The sequence below is a fragment of the Centrocercus urophasianus genome, unplaced genomic scaffold (genome assembly GCF_019232065.1).
Source record: "Centrocercus urophasianus isolate 14NV4802_14NV808 unplaced genomic scaffold, USGS_Curo_1.0 seq_41, whole genome shotgun sequence".
Taxonomy (NCBI): Eukaryota; Metazoa; Chordata; class Aves; order Galliformes; family Phasianidae; genus Centrocercus; species Centrocercus urophasianus.
The window spans coordinates 4,228,610-4,250,204 of NW_024884989.1; the positions used below are offsets into that span (position 1 = coordinate 4,228,610).

A 21,595-nucleotide genomic window follows, 5' to 3' on the forward strand; every position below is an offset into this window, starting at 1 on the left:
CTTTATCTGCCCCGTTATTTACAGCAGCGTTGGGAATGTTTTTAATGAGGATGTAATCTAAAGCCGTACCTCCTGAGATAGATTTAACCAGAAGCATTGCAAGAGTTTTCTTGTTACCTTAACGTGTGGTTCTGCAGAGCCAGTAAACGATTTGAATTCTGTTCCTTGTGCATGTCAGACAGGAACGTGTGAATTGCAGCCCTTTGAACTCTGTGCTGTTACTGAGGCCTGTCTGGTCTTACTGGTGCAGAGGAAAGGAGGAGCCAGTGGAGGGCTGGGAGGCACACAGGCATGGCAGCTGGGATCCAACCCATCTGTCGTGTAAATTGGATGGTAATGATTTAAAACAGAGGGAAAAAACAGCTCTGCCTTCTGCTTTTTGTAAGAGAAGTGAGCGTTGCAAAAGCTATAAACGACGACTGGCGGATGCTTCTCTGATTTTCTTGACTGTTTGAGCTTTTGGTTAACCCAGAATGGAAGGCTCTTACACATCTGTTAGACTGGCAGTGAAAATAGCTGCACTTCTCTATCTGCACCGCCTGCAGTTATTGGTGGAACTTAAAGCCTTGCTTGGTTTCTGTTAGCAACTCGTGCATAGCTGTGTCAAATGAGGTAACTGTTTTTGAAATCTTTATAATGAATCATTTGAAATCCCACCAGAACTTAGTCTGGACATAAAGCTGTTACTGAAGCAAGCATACCCAAACTGCCTTGAGTTTCCTTGGTGTGGATAACAAATGACACCTCTGCAGCAGAAAAATCTTGACCAGTACCTCGCATATTACTTGATTTTCTTATTTTTTACTCACTGAATGGAGCCTTTGAATACCAGGCAGTGTTTTTTACAACTTATCTGTAGCCAGTTCTGCTCTGGACCATAAGGGCTCAGCAGTATGCATATGGACAGACCCACTCGGGCAGCAGCAGTTAATCTGGTGCTGTTTGGCTCTGGAAATGTGACCGTGTCTCCTGTCTGCTCTCCAGGTGTTCTATGAGCACAGAAGATGGAGCCAAGCTGTATGACGTCTGTCCTCACGTCAGTGACTCGGTGAGCTTCTGGTTCTCCTGGGAGCCTGTTTGATCAGCTTTAATTCATAAGCTTTTTGCATAGGAGGGAGAGGGGAAGGGCAAAACCACAATTATTTATAGATGCTAAAAGTTAAGTGATGCATTATGTCTGAAAAACAGTTAGCTGGATCTTCTCTTAAGTAAGCTGTAACAATATGTAGCTTAAAGGTGTCCCTATAGCAGAAGGGCTTGAGATTAGATGATCTTAAAGATCCCTTCCAACCCAAACCATTTTAGGATTACTAACAAGCAGGTTTTCAGCAGATGTTACGTTTAGTGTATCCCACTGTGTTTTGCAAACAAGTCACGCAGTATGCAGTCACATGGCTCACGTCAAGGTGCTTCACTGTCTGCTCAATACATCTGTATGTGCTTGAAAAGGCTCTTGCTCCATTTAATACTTGCAGATGTAATGCCTTCTTCTGGAAAAGGGCATGTTGTGTAAATGATGTTCTGCTCGAAGCACGTTTCTAGATGGTGTAGAATACTCTCTTGCTGCTGTTGTCTGTTGCATTCTCTGAATGGAGAGCTGCCATCATGCTGGACTTTTCCATATCGTGGTGGGGAAGGTTCTGCTGGCATTTCAGCTGTGTGCTGATGGGATCTCAGCTTCCTCACCTTGCAAAGCAGGCAGCAGCTTGCTTCTCCTTCCAAATGGCATCAGCAGGGCCTTGCTGTGCTCCCAGCAGCTTTATTTGGAGTTGGCTGCGAGAATAGCATATACTTCATAAAAGCTAAAATGCTGTCAACCCTTATCTTTCCCAGCCTTCAAAGCACAGATCTAAAACTGCATTTCTGCTCCTCTGTTTCATGAGGAGTAAATGGAATATAATTGTAATAGGATGCGCTGCCGTGGTTTTCTTGTTCTGCACAGAAACGGTGTGGTCTGTTGCTGGACCTTCTCTGGTATTTTAGTCTCTGCTATTTTGGGTTGCACAGCATTATTGTGCTTGCTAAATCTGTGTTGAAGCAGCATCCACGTTTTGGGCATTGATTTGGAGATCTTTTTTGAGTCAGGCTGCCTTCAGAATACTTGGAGTCCCATAGAGGCCCACAGTTTTGTCGTAAACTTGAGTTATCTCCAGTGTTACCCTTGATGCTGTGCTCAGCACTGCTGTGTTAGGTGCACACCTGATCTCGATCTCACTGCACTGCTCTTATCCTTTCTGACAAACTACAAGACTTGCTGCATTTTTGTGCTCTGTATTCCATCTACTCTAAACTGTTCTGTCCGCCCCCACATCCTGAATCTTGGCTCATCAAATCACTCTAAATATCAGTGGAAAAGAGTTCTAGGAAATAATTGTTTTCTCTACAGCCCTGTTCTGTTTTCATAGGATTGTTGTGTTGACTAATCCACCCAGGGCAGGAAGAACGCTCACAAAGTTAGTGTGACAGCTGGAGGAGTGAAGGCAGGAATCCCCTGGCTGGCTGATAGCTGCAGGAGCTTGAACTGGAGCATGGGAAAGAGATCAGGTGTCCCTGCCCAGGACTGTGGCCTCTGTGGCCGCCTTGTTACTGAGAACATAGGTGTGAAATCCATATCTTTTGTTTCTTGCAAATACCTTTGCTTCTCCCCTACTGAGTCATAATCCTGTATGAATGTGTGATAGAGCAGGTTGCTATAGAAACTGCTGGGTTGGCTTCAGAAACGAGCTTTAAGAGATGGGCAACTTGCTAGTGAGACTTTTTCCTTTATATTAGCCTTGCTGATCACGAACGAGGGAAGGGAAAGGCTGCAGTCTTAAAACTTCTGTCCTTTATGCTGTTTTTTCCTCCCTTTCCCTCACAGGGTCTCTTCTTTGATGATTCATACGGCTTTTATCCTGGGCAAGTCCTCATCGGGCCTTCTAAAGTCTTCTCCAGCGTACAGTGGCTCTCGGGTGTGAAGCCAGTTCTGAGCACAAAAAGCAAGTTCCGAGTGGTGGTGGAAGAGGTAAGAGGTGCCAGGCTGACACAGGGCCGCTTTCTGCACAGAGCAGCTCCCTGGCTGGCAGCTTGGAGCAAAGTCAGCTGGCCATGGTAACCTCCGAAGAGCAAATGTGCTGTGGTTCTGCTCTGAAGTGACAAATTCCTCACCGTGGGCTCACAGGACTTTTGAGTGTGGTTTGGCTTTTCCTCCCAAGGGTCCCTCCTGGCGCCCTGTAAGGTGACCAGGTGCCAGTGCACTCAGAGGCTGCTAGGGCTGATCATTAGGGTAGTAGAAGCACCTCTTCCATTGAAAGTTAATGGCTCGTGCAATCCAAAAATGGAGAAATGTTGCTGACTCCTTGCTGAAAGAAGGAGCAGCTCCAAGTCCATTAGTGTGTCTTTATGACATTGGACTGCAGAGTTGTATGAACTACAGCTTCCTTTCATAGCCAGATGCCATCTTCCTTGAAGCTAGAAGCTGTAGGAGCGCTCAGTGTTGCCCACAGCCGAGCTACAGAGGAGCTGAAGTGGTTCTGATGTTGGGAAACTACACTTAAGTGACAAAAGCAGATTTTGCTGCTTTCCTTTACTCGATTTTTTAGATCCTAGGCATGGATTTGGGAAAGCTGAAAAAACAAACCCCTTTCTCTTTACATTGCAGGTGCAGGTGGTAGAACTAAAGGTTACTTGGATCACTAAAAGCTTCTGTCCCGGAGGTACTGACAGTGTGAGTCCTCCACCCTCAATAATCAGCCAGGAGAACCTGTCCAGGTGAGAGCAGCTGGAAACCTCCTGCACTGTCAGGGTGTGCACAAATGTGGGTGATGTGCCTGCAGCTGATTAGACACAAAGCTGGTTTTTTTCCCCTTCTCCTTATATGCCTATATTCCAAAACTTCAAAAAAGTGAAGGAATAACTAAAATCCTGACGTCCCACCGTCCTCTCCTAACGCTTTCCAGTCAACGAGCGCCTACCCTTGTCCTTCAGTTGGTGCCTGAAATAGGCTTCACCTGTTAACTGTGCTGCAGTAGGGAAACAAAGTGTCCTGCGCTGGGCCCACCCTGATGCTGAGGGAGCATCTGGTGCCCTCTGCAGGCTGCAGCTGCAAAAACAAGCTGGACAAAGTTCAGAAAGAGAAGTCAGATTGAGTAACAGCACAACAAAGCATAGCCCTGCCTGGAGCTCATGGGGAAACTGGAGGAGAGCAGCTCTCAGATGGCAGCAAAAAGCACTGCCAACTTGAAATGCGTCTTGGCAGCTGCCTCTGGGAAGGAGGACTAGAATCACAGAATCACAGAATCACCCGGGTTGGAAGGGACCTCAAGGATCATGTAGTTCCAACCCCCCTGCCCAGCAGGGCCACCAAACACACACATTCAGATCAGGTTGCCCAGGACCCCGTCCAACCTGGCCTTAAACACATCCAAGGACGGGGCATCCACAACCTCCCTGGGCAGCCCGTTCCAGGGCCTAACCACTCTCCTTGTAAAGAACTTCCCCCTAACATCCAACCTAAATCTTCCCTCCTTCAACTGGGATCCATTGCCCCTAGTCCTGCTGTTGTCAGCCCTTTTGAAGAGTTTACTCCCCTCGTGGGTGTAGGTTCCCTTCAGGTATTGATAGGCTGCAATGAGGTCACCCCGCAGCCTTCTCTTCTCCAGGCTGAACAAGCCCAACTCCCTCAGCCTGTCCTCATAGGGGAGGTGCTCCAGCCCCCTGATCATCTTAGTCGCCCTCCTCTGGACCCTTTCCAAAATCTCAATGTCTTTCTTGTACTGAGGGCTCCACACCTGGGACACAGTACTCCAGATGACTAGAGGGAGAGGAGTTACTGCTGTTCCACCCGACCCCTTTGTGTCCCTAGGCAGTCTTTTGTGAGACTTTCCACTCCTTTACAGCTGTGTGCCTGGGGAAGGCTTGGTGTGGCGTTATCTTCTGCCACTCCAGGAGAAGTGCTGTTGTCAAGAGGACACGCCAGCCTTGTGAAGGCTCTGGTTGCAGCAAGGTTCTGTTATTGCTTTTTTGCTTTGCTCACGGCTCTCCTTTCATCTTACCAGGGTAAAGCGTCTGGGGTGCTTTGACCATGCCCAGAGGCAGCTTGGAGAAAGGTGCCTCTATGTGTTCCCGGACAAAGTGGAACCTGCAAAAATCACCTGTGAATGCCCAGAGAGGAACTGTGTCCTGGGTGAAGGATCAGTTGCCAAAAAGGTGAACTTAGGGGAGTAAAGGGAGGGACGTGTGACTTCTCTGACCGTTTCTGATCGCTGTGGTTTTTAAAGCATCAATCTTCTTGTGGTCCAAAATGTGACTCCTGGAGTGATTGTAAAGAGTAATGGCTTCTTGATGCCAGCAGCGAAGTCACCTTGTGCAGCAGTCTCAGTGCACTGGGAGAGGCATGCAGCTAATCCACAAGAATGTGAACAGGACACTGAACACAGGGGTGTCAACTTGCAGGGGCGAAGCTGTGCTCTGACAGCCTGGACTCACTCTAACAAAAACATGCACCTATCCTCACATTTATTTTGGAGCCAGAGCATCCATTTCAGTCCTTTCTGCAGTGATACTGAGGAATGTCTGCTTCCTAGGCCAAATGAGTCATGCTGTGACTTTACATGTTGGCTGTAGAGCAGTGGTGTTCCTAGAATAACAGGATATCAGCAGTGTGGATGGTGACCTCCCTGCGCAGCTGTGTCTGTTGCATAGATTAACTTGTGTAGCCTGTTGTGACCTTCTGAAACAAGAAAGTTCAGAGCTTGCTTAAAATAGCCTGAAAGAGCAAAGCTGACTTGCTGAGGGGTAGCCTGCTGCTGGTGTTTGCTCCTGAGTAGAGCAGTGGTGAGATGGCTGTGATGTTATCACTAGCACGACTCTTGCTAGTTTGTACGTTTCTCCATACCAGAGTATTCTGCAGAGACCCCTGGGGTGCTGTATTTCTCTCTATACTGAGTTCACCATTCCTGGGTTGTCTGCCAGTTTGCTGTGTATAAGCACATTGTTTGACCTGCATCTGCTTTCTGCAGGTGAGGAGACTGCTGAAGAAGCAGATAGTGAAGATCATGTCGTGCTCCCCAGAATCTCAGGGTACCTCTGAAGCCCCGGACAAAGAGCCTGCTCCAGCTGCTGACCAAAAATCAGAAGACCTTAAGCCTGGCTCAAAGTGTGAACTGGAGGACTCTTCCAATGGTGCGCCAAGTGTAGGGGAGAGGAAGGAGGAGCAGCCTGAAGAAACAGGGAAGGACAAAGGGGGAGCAGCAGTGAGACAGCAGCCTCCCTTTCTGCTGAAAGATGAGGGATCAGCTGATTACAGGCTGCAGTCCATGGAGCAGGATGCTGATGATGAGGCAGCTGATGACACAGATGATACGAGCTCTGTCACCTCCTCTGCCAGCTCCACGGCCTCATCCCAGAGCGGCAGCGGCACCAGCCGCAAGAAAAGCATCCCCCTTTCCATCAAAAACTTGAAGCGGAAGCACAAGAAGAAGAAGACCAAGATCTCAAGAGAATTTAAGCCAGGAGACAGGTGAGTTGGGTTTCCAAAGCTAGGTAGGGTTGCTGAAATCCCTTTCGGATGTAAACCACCTCCTCAGCATGGGTGGACAATGATGGTGTGCCTCACGTTGGGACACTGCTCGTTAGTAACCAGCAGTGATTACCTTGCGATGACTGTGCAGTGGCCTGCGTGAAATCAACTTGATTTGAGTCCAGCTTCTGATGAAACCGTGGCCACGTGATGTGACACTGATGCTGGTCCAGCTCAGCTGTGCTTCAGGGCATCAACAGAATATCTGTGCTGCGCTCGGTTCTGCACGCAGAGCAGGAGGTGAATGGAGATCACACAGCTTGGATGTGACACTAATTGGGTACCTGGGTGGTGGCTCTGCAAAGAGGCTGAGGACAAACCACAGCAGTGTGACTGGACAGCTCATCCTCACAGAGCTCACTGCTGGCAAGGCTTCGTACTGCAGTGGGCTCTGCTTTATCCTCATCCTGCTCTGCATAGGTATCGGCAGCTTTTGCCAAATTGTTTTCTGTAATAGACAAAATGCAGTGCTTGAGAGCCTCAGAGGAATTGATTTCAGTAGCCTGGGGGAGGGAGGATTGCATCTGTCAGCCCACTTCTGGAAATAACTGCATCTCTTAGCATTTTCTACCTCTTTCTGATCTGGAGAATGTTTAAACTGTTTTCAGGGGAAGCAAGGACACTGACAGCTGGGAATCCTGTCTTGCTGGTTTTCCTGGACTGCTTGTATAAAAATGCTGCATCAGAAGTAAACTGATGCAAATAACATGTGACAGTCCTTCCAAGAAAGTGACACTGGGATTTAAGGAACCCAGTAGTTTGAGAATGCCTTGGACTTTGTTCACGTTTTGTTTGGGTGTTTTAGCTCTGTTGTTCCTTTTACTTCCTGAAGGTTTTGGAGAAACTGTGTTTGAAGGTGACAAACCTCAGCAGAACACTTTTGGAACGGAAGCAAAAATGGGAACACAGGATAGCATTCCTGAGAATGCTGTGGGCTCATTCTCAGTTCATTTACACATTTTGCTGAGTGTCTCTCCTTCATTAAAGGCTTTACTAGGGAAAGCTTAGCTGGGAGAAATTCCCGTAGCAATTCTGACTCCACACAGGGAAACTCAGAGGCCTGGCATTAAGACACTTTGCAGCAATGACTGTGTCTCCAAGTACAAGAAATGCAGGCTTTTCCAGCTAGGGTTTCATCTCTGTGCATCTCTTTGCAGGGCACATGTGGCAGCTGGTCACAGCTCAGTGTGAGTGGTCTTTGCTGTCTGAATATTCAGATGAAGCACTGCTGGGTGCACTGCCAGGCACTGCAGGCAGATACAAAGCGGGTGGGTCACTCACCAGATCTGATGTCTCAGCTCAGGGCCACCTCTACCTACAGGGTGCCAGCTCACCATTCTGCTTTACCATCAGTTGGAGACTTCCTGCAGCTCTCCGGGCAGCACGTTGGACCCCTGAGAATGCAAACTGATATTATTTCCACTTAAAAATGTTTCCCTGATGACATTCATAACAAGGGGGGGCAGCCTCTGGTGTCGTCTTCACAGTTCGACTTGAAACCAACACCAGTGCAGCACTTATGTTGTGTCTACGAGGCCTGGCCAGCAAAGTAAAGGTTGTGCTTAAAATCAGCACAAGATTGAAAAGGCAAGTTGTGTGGAGGCAGGCAGGACGGAGTGCAGGCAAGCTGGGCAAACTCTGCTAATGAGAACCTCCACCTTCCTCTTGTCTCCTGCGCACAGAATGCATCCAAGCCGTCACACTCTGTGGTGGAGTGCCAGCATGGGGTTTGTGGCTGCATGCTTGGGATTCATTTTTGAGCTGCAGGCAGATGTGTATGTGTTTGAGCAGCTGGGAAGGAGAGTTCTCTTAAAAAAAAGTCCTTGTGTTCAGTGTGTTTGTCTTCATGGGAGAGCTGAGAGAGATGCTGAAGTTCCCTCTGGTAACTCATGACTGTGTTTGCAGGGTTGCAGTGGAGGTGGTGACCACGATGACTTCAGCTGACGTGATGTGGCAGGATGGCACTGTGGAGACCAACATTCGTTCCAACGAGCTGATTCCAGTCCATCATCTGGACAACAACGAATTCTGCCCTGGGGATTTTGTGGTGGACAAAAGAGGTACTGAGTGTCACAGACATGCTCTCCTTGGGGAGTAAACGTGCTTTTAATGGCAAAGTGTTCTTCCTTCTGGATCCCCTAGTGTGTGTTGCAGCCCATGCTGCAGTAGCTGTTAGAAATGGTCAGGTGAAGTTAACATGAGAGCCTTACCAGGAACAGGCAGTGATTCAGGTGACATGTGTCAGCACACAGCCATTGTTTAAATACCAAGGTTGAACTGTGACAGGCAAGTTTTGAAAGGAATAAATACGAGGAACAAAGCCAGGATGCTCAGTGTTCTGTAGAGGTTGCCTACCTTCTCTTTGGAAGTGCGAATGGCTCTGAGTGTCCCAAAACCAGGGGAGGCACGAACACCTCATGCTGTGCTGCTTTCCTTGAAGGACCTCCTGTCAGGACCCTCAGTTTTTCCAGAAAGGAGTCTGGATACCACTGTGCTGGATAAAAGGGCTCCCAGTGTGCTCACACTGTCCAGTGCACCATCATCTTGTTTCACCATCAATTCGTACCCTATTAAAATGCAGCTCCTTACCTGAGGACAGTTTTGACTGTTTAGGAAGAACTGTTTTTCCTAATGCCGTTCACAGCTGAGAGCTGGCATGTTGGCAGCCTCGGCTGTGTGCAGAATCTGTGCTCTTCCACTGAACTTGCCTGGTTTTTTTTTCTCCTATCACTGTGACCAAAAGCTCAGAGCTCCCAGGACCCTGGTGTGTATGGAGTCGTGCAGTCTGGTGACCACATCGGCCGAACCTGTGTGGTGAAGTGGTTCAAGCTGAAATCCAGTGGAGATGATGTGGAGGTAAGTGCAAGAGCCACACAACAGTGAGGTTCCTGTAGATAAACCTTGGCAGTCAGATCTGCAGTGCAGCTGGTCCTTGGGGCTGGGAGCAGTCATGTACTTTTGGGCCTGGAAGTAATCACATACAGTTGGTTTCACATGCAGTTGAGTTCAGTGTCAGAGTTTTTCCCCGTGGTGTCTTCACTAGTTGGTGGAAAGAGAGGATCCATAGCTTGTTATCCTGCTCTGTGGGGGTTTGTAGAAATACTGTATTTCACAGATTCTTGGTGGGCTAGGAACAAAACATCAGGCTTGTCTGGGGAGGTGTTCCACTTTACTGCTCGTTTCTCATTACTTGGGAACTCCTAGAACTTCTCCAATAAATAAAAGGAAAGATATTTTCCTTTGCTCATCAGTTGATGAACTTTTTATCAAACACTTCTTGTTGCCTCAGATCGTTTTTGAAGTAAATGCTCTTCTTTGGGCCCCACTGAACTGCCTTGAGAAATCTGGATGTTCAGAAGGGAATGAAACAGCCTTGCACGTCTTGTGATTGCAATGACGTGGAACCTGAGGTGAAGGTGAGGGTGAGCAGGGAAGAGCAATGCTACCCATCTCCTTTCATTATAGTTCTTTGATTGATGTGCTACAGGGTGAGATGACAGAAGGGACGCGAGCAGTTCCTTCCTGCAGTCTGTTAAGGCAACAGAAAAGTGACAGGATGGAGCTCAGAGTAGCTCAGGTGTTGGAGGTACGCTGGGAAGATGAGCACAGCATCCAGGGCTGACGTGTCTGCCTTCTGTCTCCAATGCAGCTGATTGGGGAGGAGGAAGATGTGAGTGTTTATGACATTGCTGACCACCCAGACTTTCGCTTCCGCACCACTGACATCGTGATCCGCATTGGCAACTCGGACGGAGCCACGGCTAATGAGGATGAGGTCGGTTCTCAGTGCAGTTATGTGACTGTGGCATCACCTGCCCTTAGTGTTGGGGTGTGTGGAAGGAGCCCATGGGAGACCATGGTCCGGGGCCTTAGGCTCTGTGTGGGCATCCTTCACTCTCTAGCTTGCTGGGTTTGTTTTATTGTATCCCCTGCTGTCGTGAGAAACATCAGATCTGCAGGGCTGGTGGAAATTCTGTGCTGAAATGATTGGGTTGATGGAGACTGTAGCAGAACAACAGCAGAGTTGAGACGAGGCTTAAGGGTTGCTTAGGATTTGAGTAACCTCTAACATGAGAATGTTCTGTGGATTCCTGTGCAAGGTGAATTTGTTGTGTAACCAGTTTCAATCGACCATATAAGAGTGGGGTTCTTGTTTTTGGATTACTATACACATGTTAATTTGGATCATTGAGTTGGTCTGGGGAGAGAAAGGGAGAGGACTCAATTTTGTAGAGAACATGGAGTTTGCTGGGAAGCAGGTTTCCTTATTTTGCCTGGAAGCCCTCCAGCCATTGAGACAGCTGCCCTAAAAAGGGATAGCTGGTGTAGGATGGCTCTTGCTGCAGTTCTAGTTTCAGCAGCACGGAACACATCCACGCTTGCTCGGCTGACCCAGATAACCTCCTTCCAGTGCCACTTAATGAGCACGCTCTGGGCCAGCTGTAGCATGTCTGCATGTGTCTGTGCACTCTGGGAAAGCTGCTGCCAGCCTTCCCGGGGGGGGCCAAGCTCAGGGCCCGGCTCCTGGCACCCCACTAGAGGGCAGCCTGCTCCAGGGGACTGTGGTGTCCCCTTCCTGGCAGACACCCCAGTGGTGCTGCCCTCAGGCCGCAGCCCCAGGACTGCTGTTACTTCTGCTCAGCTGGCTCTCCACCCAAAGCAAGCGTTGCTTTGGGAAGGTCCAGGCTTGCAGGTCACCAGCCTGGGGGGGATTCTGCACTGAAGTGCCTGGGAAAGAGATGAAACTGACAAACTGCCCTTGTTTCTACAGCCTTCGGTCGGGCAGGTGGCTCGTGTGGATGTCAGCAGTAAAGTGGAGGTGGTGTGGGCTGATAACTCCAAGACCATCATCCTGCCTCAGGTGAGCTGCTGTTCCCAGCTCCGCAGGTTGTGGTGTCAAATGCAGGCTGCAAAGAAAGTCGTCCATGAGGGAATCCTGCTCTATTTATTATTACCTTCCCATGACAGTGGGGCTTCCCACTTCTGGTAGCACACAAAAATCCTCTTTTTTTGTTTTAGGATGACTGATCAGTTAATTAGTCAGCATGGCTTTTGAATATAGAGAATATTATGCTGCCAGGGAATTGTAAACAGACTTCTGGTCCTTTTACACACACACTGCTGCCTGTTCATGTCTCTGACCACAGCCTGCAGCACCTGCTGCTTTGCAGAGTGGGCTGCAGACCTCAGCGGTCATCAGCTTTAACTTGAGCCCAGATTCACTGTGTTGCACAACTAAAGCACAGCTGAAAAACTATTGCTGCTTCTGTCTGGCTTGTGAAACAGTGCTGTAGTGTTTTGTCTTAAGAACTCCCCCAGAAGCTGGATGAGAGCCACAAATTGTGACCTTACCTACATAAGGGTCAGACCCAAATGTCTTCCTGAGGCAGGGAGGGAGGGGAGTTGAATGCAGGCTTTAAAAATGTGGAGCCATGTTGCGATCCGTGCAACCCCATTCATTTGTCCTCTGCATTGTTCTATTTTAAGGCTTATATTGTATGGTCTTGTAATCATGTTCACTATTCCACATAGTTTCATCAAATGTCTCCTTGTTGCTGCAAATTAACCCAGGCAGCCTGAAGAGGAGAGCAGACTTGGTTCTGTAGGGTCCCATCTCCTGCAGCGTGACAGTGAACAGCATTGCTTCTGCAAGGAGAAAGTACTTGATCAAGATTCCATTTTAAACCAAGCATCTCTGCATTAATTACAGTAGAATAGTCAATGCCTGCACTATGGCAGTGGACTAGAGCGTTACAAAGCAGGCTGCTGTCTCCCTTCCCCCTGTTGTCACATGTGCTTGGATGCCAGGCACAATCAGAGGTCTGCTGTGTGCTCCACAAAGGGCTGCTCTCATACTGCAGTGCTGGGACTCCAGCAGCTCCTGCTGTGTCACACCAGTCCCTTCCATTCTGCTTGTCTGCGTAATTATGGGAGTTGGGGGAATGTCAGGAGTGAATTATCAGTTAGTAAAACTGTGATTTATCAATGCCTGCCCCCATGCCAGAGACGAGCTGTCTGAGTGCTTTTTCTCAGCTCTAAAAATAAAGATGGCATAACTGGCTAACGTTCCATCTCAGATTTGGATTAGCTTTAAGGGCGGTGTGTTTTGATGGCTTTTCCTGCCTGCAGTCACTTGCGTGAAACCCAACCAACCCCCACTGGCTGCCCATCTCTGGATGGCACAGAACTGGCTGAGCAGGGCTGGTTCAGCTCGAGGCTTTGACAAGAGAACTGAGTGTCCGTGTGCTTCAGCCTCTGGAATCATGTCTTACAAGATTGAGAGGACTCTTGGGCCGTCATTCAAGTGTCAGAAGCAAAGTTGTTCTGGGTCTTCTGCTTCTCTGATGGCGTTGAGTGCATCTCTGAGCCTCTGCAGAGAACCTCACGAGAGATGTAGTGTGTGCAGAAGCATGATTAGAGGAGATGAGGGTAGATGGAGCGTGGATGGGTTCTGCTTTCGGTACTGAAGGGGAAGAGAACATTTTATGTAAGAGCTTATTCAGCAGCTTGAGTTAGACTTTATTGTCCCAGCTGAATTTTAAGCAGTAGTCACATACAGCAGCTAAAGCAGCATAGCAGAGCTCTGACAGCAAGTAGTGTGGAAGAAATCTGGTGTGTGAATTTTTTCGCTGGTTCCAGCATTGTCTGTGTGGAAGGACAGAGTGTGGAGGCAGCCAAAGCAGCATTCAGTGCCAGCACAGCTAGAAATACAAACCCCACTCGTAAAACCCAGCACCTTCTGAGTTAGCTCTGTGTTCAGAGCCCCTGGGGCACTTGGGTAGCTGGGTGGCACTGACGTGCATTTGTTGGTGGCTCTGTCCCAGCCACAGGGAAGGTTGCAGCCCACCTAGACCAGAGCCCTACTTTGGCAGGTGGAGGATGGGGCTCTGCTGGTTCACTGTGTGTGGGTCATCGTTAGGATGTTATTTGGATTGTACCTCACCCACCCTGAGTAGATGGAAGGGGTTGGAGCAGCCTCACAAACTTTCGCTGGCAGCTCCCGTTTCGTGGGCAGAACCGACTCGTCTGCATTTAATAACAGTTAAAGCTCTGCACTTCAGCCTTAAATACTCTGTGCCTTTTCTAACTGCTCTCCTTTAGCACTTGTACAACATTGAGTCGGAAATCGAGGAGTCGGACTATGATTCTGTTGATGGCAGCACCAGCGGGGCGTCCTCTGAGTGGGAGGATGAAAGCGACAGCTGGGAGACGGACAACGGCCTCATGGAGGACGACCACCCAAGAATTGAGGAGTTAGAGCCCGAGGAGCCAGCAGCAGAGGAGGTAAAAAAAGTAGAGGAACAAGTCCAGGGAGCTGTGGCTATGGCAGTTGCAGATCTTGCTGCAGAGAAAGCTGGCAAGGACGGAGCCCCGAAGAGCTTCAGGGAGCTGAAGGAAGCCATCAAGATCTTGGAAAGCCTGAAAAATATGACTGTGGAGCAGCTGCTGACTGGTTCTCCCACCTCCCCAACTGTGGAGCTGGAAAAACCCACTCGGGAGAAGAAATTCTTGGACGATATTAAAAAGCTGCAGGAAAATCTCAAGAAAACCTTGGATAACGTGGCTATTGCAGAGGAGGAAAAGATGGAAGCCATGGTGGAGACGGAGAAGAAAGAAGAAAAAGCAGAGGCACAGACACCAGTGAGGTCAGAGTGGCCCAGTGAGACACCAGTGCTGTGCCAGCAGAGTGGGGGCAAACCTGGAGTCACCTTCACCAGTGCCAAGGGAGAGGTGTTCTCTGTGCTGGAGTATGCTCCAGGTGAGTGCACCAGGGCAGGCTGCTGGGAAGGCTCTGTGCTGCCATGTTTCTTTTGCTCCGAGATATTTGCATCTAGGCCTCTGGGGTTGGGTATCCTCTGTTGTCTTTCTCATAGCTGATTAAGTGGGGAGGAGAAATTAAGAGGACTTTGGTAGGGCAGTTCATTCTGGGAGCTAAACTTGGCTTCCAGGTTGCATCTCTAGGCACTGAACCACTTCTCAAGCCATAAAATGGACTTGCCTTTCTTCCACATTGGAAATGAACTTTGGAGGGCCGCGTGGATCAGACAGTTTGAAGTGATGGGGTTTGTTCAGGCTGTTTTTCTGTAGGGGTGGATTGGTTGAGGAGCAGAACAGGAACAGCTGGTGCTCTTGTGCTGGGTGTCCTTGGTTGGATGAGCGTCCTTGTTAACATTCATCTGCCAAAAATAAAGAAAGAGCATCTGGTTGTGTGGAACACAGGGGACAGCAGAGCCCGAGGTGCTCGGCAAGCCCACCAGCTAAGCCAGAGCTGGGGAGGAGAGGTGGCCAAGCTGTTCTGAACCTGCAGGTGCATGCAAATAAAAGCAAGGAGCTGCACTCAGATTTCTGCAGGCAGGAGGTCATCCCAGCAGAGTGACAAGGCCCTTTGCAAGACCAAGAGAACAGGAGATACAGGTTGTGGCTGCTGTACCATGTGGGAAAAAGCAAATAATCTCTGGGCTGCCTCCTGGCTCAGCACCAAAGTAAGCTGAATTGCCCTGGGCTGATGTGTAAGCTGGGATATGTTGAAAAGCTGTAGGGCTTCCTGTCTTCATTGCAGGGGTTGGGGTTCTTCAGGAAGATATTTGGGTACTTCCTCCTGCTGATGTCCCCTCTCTCTTTTTGTCCAAATGATACATCTAATGCATGGGTGGATCTGCCTTTGTAAGGAGCTGGTGGCAGGCTTTAATTCTGCTCTCTCCCTTGACTCACAGATAGTCATGCCTTCAAGAAAATGGAGTTCCAGCCCCCAGAAGCAAAGAAGTTCTTTAGCACTGTGAGGAAGGAGATGGCTCTGCTGGCCACCTCCCTGCCAGATGGCATCATGGTTAAAACCTTTGAGGATCGAATGGCAAGTGTTTGCTCTCCAATTTATGTGTGTTAGAACTGGGCTCAAAGTCCAGCTGGCTTGGAACTCCCTGCTTAGCCTCAATCCCCTACATTAGAGCCACAGGAATGTGAGCAGCATGTGAAATTGTAATTACCGTGAATGGTTGCTTTTGCATTCCCTTGGTGGGGGTGGCAAACACCACAGATTCTCATGGCAGGAAATCCATGTTGGGTTCTTTGCCCACTGGCACGTCTGTCCCACTGAGCAGGACAGGCAGGTGGGCAGGCAGCAGAGGATGTGTGAGCAGAGGGCACAGCAGGGCCGTAGCAGAAGCACAGCTTCTAGGGAGAAGGTGCCCTGACATGTGTGAACTGCAGGTCTTAGCAAGGGCTGAAGGGGGTAAGAGGGACGAATGGGCTGTGATCACACAGCTGTGCCCGGTGGCTTATATCACCTTCCTCCACAGGATCTCTTCTCAGCACTTATAAAAGGCCCCACACGCACGCCCTATGAAGATGGCCTCTTCCTCTTTGACATCCAGCTCCCCAACATCTACCCTGCTGTGCCACCTCTCTTTCGCTACCTCTCCCAGTGCAGCGGGAGACTGAATCCCAACCTGTATGACAATGGCAAAGTGTGTGTCAGCCTCCTGGGGACGTGGATAGGCAAGGTAATGCTTCCTTCTACCCAACCACAGGTCGCAGTGGTTGTGCCAGGCCACTGCTGGAACAAAACGCTTCCATCCAGGCCAGGAGTCCTGGGTGACGTCTGGTCTCTGGTGCTTAAACTTGGTGGCGGCTCAGGCTGTGGATATCTGGAGGTGGATCGATAGGACAGCTATGCTGGGACTGGGACTGATGTGGTGTGCAGTTCTGCACCATTCTGGGCAGGCAGCATGCTGGGCTGACAAAAAGTGGGGAAGATGACTCGGTGTTGCAGGGGCACCAGTGCATCGCGTGCTTGCTGAGTCAGTCCCTTGTTCCTGCTGCAAACCACAGGATCTTAGTGGTGGGGATGTAGAGAAACTGGGGTCTTGCTTCATCCAGTGGTTCTCTCTGAGCAAACCAGTGGTGCTTCTGCCCTTTGATGCATTTGTTATGTGTATTTCAGGGGACGGAAAGGTGGACCAGTAAATCCAGCCTCCTCCAAGTACTCATCTCCATCCAAGGTAAATGCTCCTGCAGAACCTGTGGGACAGGAAAAAGCAGGGGGGAATGCAAGCTTATGTCTGGCAGGGGGTTGATACATGCCGTGCCAATTGGGCTGCTGCTGCTTTTTGCTCTCACCTCGCTGGACAAAGCAGTGTCCTTATCTCTGCAGTTCAGCATTCCGAGCAGGTACAAGCTTTTCTCATGCCTTGATTTTTTGGCTGTGTCCCAAGTCTCTGAGACAATGCTTTCCCTTCTTCCTGCAGCCACAGGGCTGTTCTGCTTGTTATTCCGAGCTGACAAAGGTGGACCATTTTGTTCTCAGCCAGTTACCAAAGTTGCTGCTAAACTGGACTTAATTTGCAGGACTGTTTTTATCCCCACTGAGTCATTTACTTGGGGCACATTTTTGCTGGTGATGTTGGTGTTTACACTCCTAAAGCAGAATAATCAGGGGTGTGTCTAGAGCGGCCCCAGGGCTTCCTGTTGTAGAGCTTTGCCCTATAATATCCAGTTTGGAGGCAGACAGTCTAAATCAATTCTCCACCTTACGGCCAACTTTCTATGCAGGGAGCCCAGGAATGTGACTTGAGAAATCTCTGACACAGAACAAAGGCTGCTGCCTGGAGCACACGGGGACTCTTGCTCCTGCACAGCCTCCCAGCTGCCCGTGCCCTCCTGCTGGGGGGCCACAACAAAAGCCTTTTCTCGTTTACAGAGCTGAGCATCCAAATTTAGAAGCTGAACTACTGAATGTTTTACTGGAGCAACGTGGTGATAGTGGAAAATCTCCCACCCTCCCTCCTGCTGCCTGGTCTTGGAGAGACTCGTGTTGTCACCTCCACCAGCTCTAATGCAGCTTGTGACAGGCTGCCAGCAGCACGGCAATATCAGTGTCGTTTCTACCTACACAGCATTGCAATCTGGCAGAGGCAGGCAGAGAAAGCTCCGTGTGGGTGGCTTGTCGCTTTGTTCCTTGTCTCTGTGCTGCCCTGGTGGGACGATGCTGGGCAGGATGGTCAGGTCAAAGTATGGCTTCCCTTCTTAGTAAGAGGTGCAGTGGGGAAAAAATGCATTTAAGAACATTTTTAAGAAAACGTATGGGCTACGTTTGCGTTCTTTTTTTGCTAGGAATAGAGGGAAAGTCGTTGTGAAATGTTTTTCCTTCCACCCTTTTGACCTCCTCTGCTGCTGTGTGCCCTCTGCGTCACACCAGTGGAAGCTGTCTCTCCAATGCTGTTCTCGGTGCTGTCTGGGATCCTCTGTGTGTGAACTGAAGGCTGCAGAGCCGTTCACATGAAGATGATCGGGGGCTGCAGCACCTCTCCTACAAAGACAGGCTGAGGGAGCTGGGCTTGTTCAGCCTGGAGAACAGAAGGCTGTGAGGTGACCTCATTGCAGCCTGCAGTACCTAAAGGGAGCCTAAAACAGGAGGGGAGTCAACTCTTTGAAAGGGGAGATAACTGCAGGGCAAGGGGAAATGGTTTGAAGTTGAGGGAGGGAAGATTGAGGTTGGATGTCAGGGGGAAGTTCTTTACTGTGAGAGTGGTGAGGTGCTGGAACAGCTGCCCAGAGAGGCTGTGATGCCCCGTCCATCCCTGGAGGTGTTCGAGGCCGGGTTGGATGGGGCCCTGGGCAGCCTGGGCTGCTATGAAATGTGGAGGTTGGTGGCTCTGCCTGTGGTGGGGGGTTGGAGCTTCATCATCCTTGAGTTCCCTTCCAGCCTGGGCCGTTCTGTGATTGCAGTGCGTTTGGCAGAATCCTGTTTGTCCAGCCTGCCTTCAAAAGCAGGTGGCAGGAACCAAAGCTTCCCTCGTGCGTTCTCCTTCGGCCCTTCCTGCTGCTGGATTTGCCTCTCAGCGATGCGCTGTGGGCGCCCATCAGCAGAGCCGGCCCTCCTTTAACCCGCTGCCCTCCGTTTCCTTTGCCAGGTCTCATCCTAGTGAACGAGCCCTATTACAACGAGGCAGGCTTCGACAGCGACCGGGGCCTTCAGGAGGGCTACGAGAACAGCCGCTGCTACAACGAGATGACTCTGATCCGGGTGGTGCAGTCCATGATGCAGCTGCTGCGCAGACCCGTGGAGGTTTTTGAGCACGAAATCCGCGAGCATTTCCGCTGCAACGGCTGGCGCCTGGTGTCCCGCATCGAGTCCTGGCTGGAGACCAACGAGCTGGTGGAAAAGAGCCACGAGCAGAGCAACGGGGCGGATTCTGCCTCCCTGCTGTCTGCGGGCAGCGCCCTGGCCGAGAGTCCCGGAGACAACGGGGGGGAGCGCGGCGGTGCTGAGCTGGGAGCGGCGGCTGAATTCTCCGACTCGGCGCCGGATGGCAAGGAGGAGCTGGACGAGGTGGAATTCGCCACCTCGGCGCCCAACGCCGGCGACGTCCACCAGTACTCAGACTCGGAGAGCGCGGGCCGAGCCAGGGGGGTGGACCTGGCCAGAGACCGAACGGACGAGGGGAAGGCTGCCCAGGACTCTGCCTCGCAGCCGAGCGTCAAACCAAAGAAAAGGAGAAAGAGCTACAGGAGTTTCCTTCCGGAGAAGAGCGGTTACCCCGATATTGGGTTCCCCCTCTTCCCTTTGTCCAAGGGGTTCATTAAAAGCATCCGTGGTGTCTTGCAGCAGTACCGGGCTGCCTTAGCAGGGGCCAATATCCCAGAGTGGACAGAGGAGAAATAAACCGTCGGGTTAGGGACAGGCAGGTGCAGAGGAGAAGGGAAAGCAGCAGAAAGGAAATTGGCAAATGCTGTTACCAGTAAACTGGCTTCTCCTTCCAGCTTTTCTTCCTCAGCTTGGTTTGTTCCAAAGAAGGTGGTAGGCCTGATTTGCTCCTCCGAGGAAAGGTTGTCTACGCATGAATTTGCCCTCAGCCCTCCTTCCTTCCCCCTGCCCCACACACGTGCTCCTCTTGCGAGTTTGACCCTGCAGTGGTAAGATTGGAGACCCGCACAGAAGCATCTTGCAGCCACGTTCCCTCTGCACTTTCATCTTGGGGCACCTTTCCACGCAGACTTTTCCCACCCAGCGGATTCTGCTGCTGAGGTTCGAGCCAGAAGCGATTGCTGTAGGATCTGGAAGCGAAGGGCGCTGCCCTCTTTCATTTTTCTCTGCATTACCGTGGGTTTTCTGAAGTCTACCCAAGCTCAGACGTTGGATTGTTTGCATTGAAGTTGTCTGCACCGTACGGAGTTGCTCTAGTCGTAGTCGTTCACCGATAGCTATGAGGTTCTTCTGATCAGAACTGAATGGGCAGAACCAGAACTCTGTGCTGCCCTGGTAGTGCCGTGGGGTTTCCATCTGCTCCTGTGACTTCTGCTCTTTTCTTCTGGAATCAGCTCCACCATCCACAGTCTATTCTCCGAGTAAGGCAGATTTCCCTCTCCCCACCATGCATGCCTGTCCTCTAGAAATACACGAGATGCGGGGTTCTGCCTCTTTACTTGCTCAGCTGTCTGAATCTTCCCTTCGGTCCTCCCTGGCAGCACTGGGTGCACCTCAGCTCTCAGCCTTGCCTGGCTGGGGGGGAGCATGGCACATCTGCTGCCTCTCCATCACCTGCTGGGGCTGGGGGGCTTTCTGAGCCAGGGCCACCCGTAGGACAGGAGCTCATGCAGTGTGGCCGACTCCTGTGGGAGCAGCACTTTGTGGTGGTTCCTCAACCAGTAACTGGAGCACATCACACACTGGCACGGGCTGCTGCTCTTTCCCCCCCCAGCCGACTGTTTCCTGCGACTGCCCGAACCTGCTGTGGCTGGCAGGGCTGTGGGCACAGCACATCCTATCTGTGTGCTGCTACACTGCTGCTGGGCCTCTGGGAAACAGCTGGCAGGGCAGCACAGCACTGATGGAGCCGGTGACCTTCAGCACTTTGCAGCAGTGACCTGCAGGAGCAGCAGCCTCCTGGCTGGGTGCCTTGCTGGAGCCATTGTGTGCACGCACTTAACGTTCACTTCTGGAGCTGGGGAGCTCACATCAACACTGCTGCACCCACAGGAGCAGTCAGGCTGTGGAGAGCTGGGAGAGTTCAGCAGTAAGGATGGAGGCAGATCCCTTTCTGTCAGCGCCGCTGCATTCCCTCCATCCCAGCCTGGACGCGGCCTTCTGACACCCAGCCCAGCAGTTTGCTCTCAGCATCTCCCTGCTGTGCTTCCAACCCGCGCTGTGGCTCTCCTTCACCCCCTGGGAAGGAGCCGACACCCAGTGCTTTTGGTCAGAGGGAGAAAAACCCTCCATGGCCACAGCTTGACTGCTGGCACAGCTCCGTGTCCCTTTGCTCTCACCCTCCAGAACACGACGCTGCCATGGGGGGCAGCGTGAGCTGCTCAGAGAGGCCTGTGCCAGGTTTTCCCCATCGCTTTCTCTTCCACTGATGATCAGCAAAGAGCGTTGGCCAGGGCCCCCCCTGGAGCAGGCATTGCCCTGCAGGGGGGCTCAGCCCCCACCACAGCACGGAGGTTTACAGATTTTCTAAGCTTTTGATAATGTGAAGCTCCCTGGTGACCAGGTTGGTGGTGAGCACACTGCAGCTATGTAATTTTTTTTTTTTTTTTCGTGTATGTATGTAATATTTAAGGGTAACAAAAAAAAAAAAGGCTTAAAACCTTAAAAAAAAAATAATAATAATAATGATAATAATTAAAAAGGAAAAAAAAAAAAGCCAAAGCATGATGATGCATATTGTTAGCCTTAAAACTGGCTACACGACTGTGTGATGTACAAATCCGAGCAGCCTGTAACTGTTTTAAGTGCTGGGGTTGGGGGAGAAGCATTACGAAATCAGTTTGTAGCCTTTGAATTCTGTACAGTATTTAAATGAAGAAAACAAAACCAAACCAGACCCGACCATTGAGGCCATGCTTAGAGGTGTGTCGTTCACGTGCAGATGTGGATGCTTGGTTGCTTACCGATATATGTATAAAGTGCTGTGTGACCATTAAAACTTTTTTTACCTGCAGAATTATTTTTTTGTTGGTGGTGGTTTGGCTAACCGAGGTGTAATAAAGGAGGGAAGATGACTTGCCATTAAATTCCGCCTCTGTGAGTAGTTTGGGCTG

At 50.4% G+C, this 21,595-nt stretch overlaps 1 protein-coding gene across 1 annotated transcript in view; it reads left to right on the top strand.

Annotated features, from left to right (window-relative positions):
- The window catches only part of UBE2O (ubiquitin conjugating enzyme E2 O), a 49,747-nt gene extending 28,162 nt beyond the window's left edge, over positions 1-21,585 (top strand). Inside the window, exons 5-18 of the mRNA XM_042833210.1 lie at positions 985-1,048; positions 2,861-3,004; positions 3,641-3,750; positions 5,037-5,187; positions 6,000-6,499; positions 8,465-8,619; positions 9,303-9,415; positions 10,209-10,334; positions 11,331-11,420; positions 13,661-14,318; positions 15,274-15,410; positions 15,856-16,059; positions 16,500-16,557; positions 18,469-21,585. Of these exons, the coding sequence (XP_042689144.1) occupies positions 985-1,048; positions 2,861-3,004; positions 3,641-3,750; positions 5,037-5,187; positions 6,000-6,499; positions 8,465-8,619; positions 9,303-9,415; positions 10,209-10,334; positions 11,331-11,420; positions 13,661-14,318; positions 15,274-15,410; positions 15,856-16,059; positions 16,500-16,557; positions 18,469-19,220 (3,262 nt within the window). The 3' untranslated portion in view covers positions 19,221-21,585. The remainder of the gene's footprint in view (positions 1-984; positions 1,049-2,860; positions 3,005-3,640; positions 3,751-5,036; positions 5,188-5,999; positions 6,500-8,464; positions 8,620-9,302; positions 9,416-10,208; positions 10,335-11,330; positions 11,421-13,660; positions 14,319-15,273; positions 15,411-15,855; positions 16,060-16,499; positions 16,558-18,468) is intronic.
- The last annotated feature ends 10 nt before the right edge of the window (positions 21,586-21,595 follow it).